Genomic DNA, 2,047 nt, shown 5'->3' with positions numbered 1-2,047 from the left:
GGAGATTTCCATCATTTAAAGTTAGTGCCAACAAACAAGTTTTCATGTTCTCCTAATTTAAAGCTGCACCCCAGTATCTGAATGGCTGTTTGAATAGTGCATAACACGTGTGCGCGTTTGGAGAGCTCCAAGTGCACATTTACGCGGGAGCAACGACAGATTTTAGTGTCATAATTCAGAGCACAACAAGGGGAAAAAATAATCATTTGGGTTGCTTTCTTGATTTCTGGCGGCACAAGATCAGTGAATATATCAAGATCGTTTTGATTTAAAGGTTCAAACTGTAAACATCCCCAAAGTGCCAGACACATTTGCGCAAAGAGAGGATTTCGTCATTTTTATCTAATTTTTGAAGCATCAACTCGTTTATTTAACTAATTTCGTTTAAAAAAATGAGCCAAAAAAGAACGTAAAGCTCTTTGAAGTAATAAATAAACATGTTATTTGTCTTTTGATCCCGTTGGCAAGGAGATGTTGGCGTTCAAACCCGGTCGTCGAGTTTATATGCGGACCGTCTAGACCTAGATATTATTATGCTGTAAGAGGTGGTTAATATGTAATTTGCACCATATGGCATTTTAAAATCCAACCTTATTTTCACAATCTTCGATCTGTGTGGATTTACCTAATGATGCCCAATTAGTCATTGAGCAGGACCAAAGATGAGGCTTGTGTGGATACTCTCTCGCTAATATTTGCTCTCCAAATATTTCCTTTGAAACGTTTACAACACATTTTATCTGCTGGCCAGACGAGGGACATCTGGGAGGGTTTTCAACTCACTATTTTTATAAATAAATCCACAATTGGTTCACATTTGCCCCTCTGACTCTATTTGTTCATGCTTGAAAGAAAATGTAATAAAAGGGGTTCCATGATGGATTTATGATTTATCAAAAGCACTTTACCATATGGCAGTCGTCTTTGGAGCAGGATTTCAAATGTTTGCTTTAAAAGAACTAAATCTGATTAACAGGTAGCCTACGCTTGTCGCGTGGAAGGATGAAAGATGCGCCTGTCACGTGACCGCCGGAGAGCCTCAATCTCCAGTCGTTTGAGAATCACAGAAGTAAAATCGAGCTTGTATGCTCATAAATGAGTTTAACATTTCAGAAATATCATTTGGAAGCTGACTGCTTTCATATGTGGGCGAGCACTCCTTTCACTCGCTCATTCAGAACATCATGGGACCTGTTCAGTGAGTGGTGCTGAAATTAAACACTCCACACTTGCTGCTCTCTGTTCGCTCAGCAAAGGCGATGATTCAAACCCATCGACCATTTAAGATGCAAGTGTAGTTTAGCTGACTGAACATAAGTTGAAAAAAAGTCTTATACCTACTTTGTACCAACACTAAATGTTTGTGCCTCTCATGCGCATGCCTGGAACCTGTAAATCCTGTAAGAAACCACTGCATCCTTCCCGTTGGTGCACACAGTGTGCGAATTACACAGTGACATTTTAGAGGGCGACTGTTTTTAAAGGAACTTTTGAGATTTTTTAACGTGTGCTGAATTAAATGTAAAGGTATTTTGGGGTGCGTAATCTGTCGAGTTTCGTCTTGTGCACCAGCGTCACTACCACAGTAAGATACACTTCAATGACCTAAAACACTGTTCAAACTAATAACTACATTCAATATGGAATGGAGAGCGCACGAGCATCGCGTAATTATGGTTACCTCTTCCCCAGAACTTGAATTCGGTGCGAAATCCAATTCCAATTGAAATGACTGGATGGATTTCACCCGTGAAAATTCGATCACAGTGTGACAAATGAAAACGCGTTATGATGACTAACTTGCAGTCTAACTCTAAACATTACAAAAAGGTGTACCAACCCTTGCGATCACTGGTGAGCAGCAGTCCCCATCGAGAGTCTGTATTTACTTTCTTCCTATGTGGACAGTACGTCATCTTGATAAGGGCACTGTGTTATATATAAGAAGTCACGCGCGGGGGCATTGAGTGGGGGCCACACGCAGGGACGCATCTCCTTCAAGAAGAATAAGACCATCTCCGCTGCAAGAAGAGGGTCACCCGGCTTT

General features: G+C 40.8%; 1 protein-coding gene across 1 annotated transcript in view; it reads left to right on the top strand.

The window, feature by feature from the left end:
• Positions 1-1,673: 1,673 nt before the first annotated feature.
• LOC107576795 (paired box protein Pax-5-like) overlaps positions 1,674-2,047 on the top strand; it is a gene marked incomplete at its 3' end in the record, with an annotated part of 1,410 nt that continues 1,036 nt past the window's right edge. The window contains exon 1 of the mRNA XM_016262927.1: positions 1,674-1,704. Within this exon, the coding sequence (XP_016118413.1) occupies positions 1,674-1,704 (31 nt within the window). The remainder of the gene's footprint in view (positions 1,705-2,047) is intronic.

Source organism: Sinocyclocheilus grahami, unplaced genomic scaffold (genome assembly GCF_001515645.1).
Source record: "Sinocyclocheilus grahami isolate Dianchi unplaced genomic scaffold, SAMN03320097.WGS_v1.1 scaffold4359.1, whole genome shotgun sequence".
NCBI lineage: Eukaryota > Metazoa > Chordata > Actinopteri > Cypriniformes > Cyprinidae > Sinocyclocheilus > Sinocyclocheilus grahami.
Note: the sequence above shows the minus strand (reverse complement) of the source record. Positions and strands in the feature narration are given on the sequence as shown.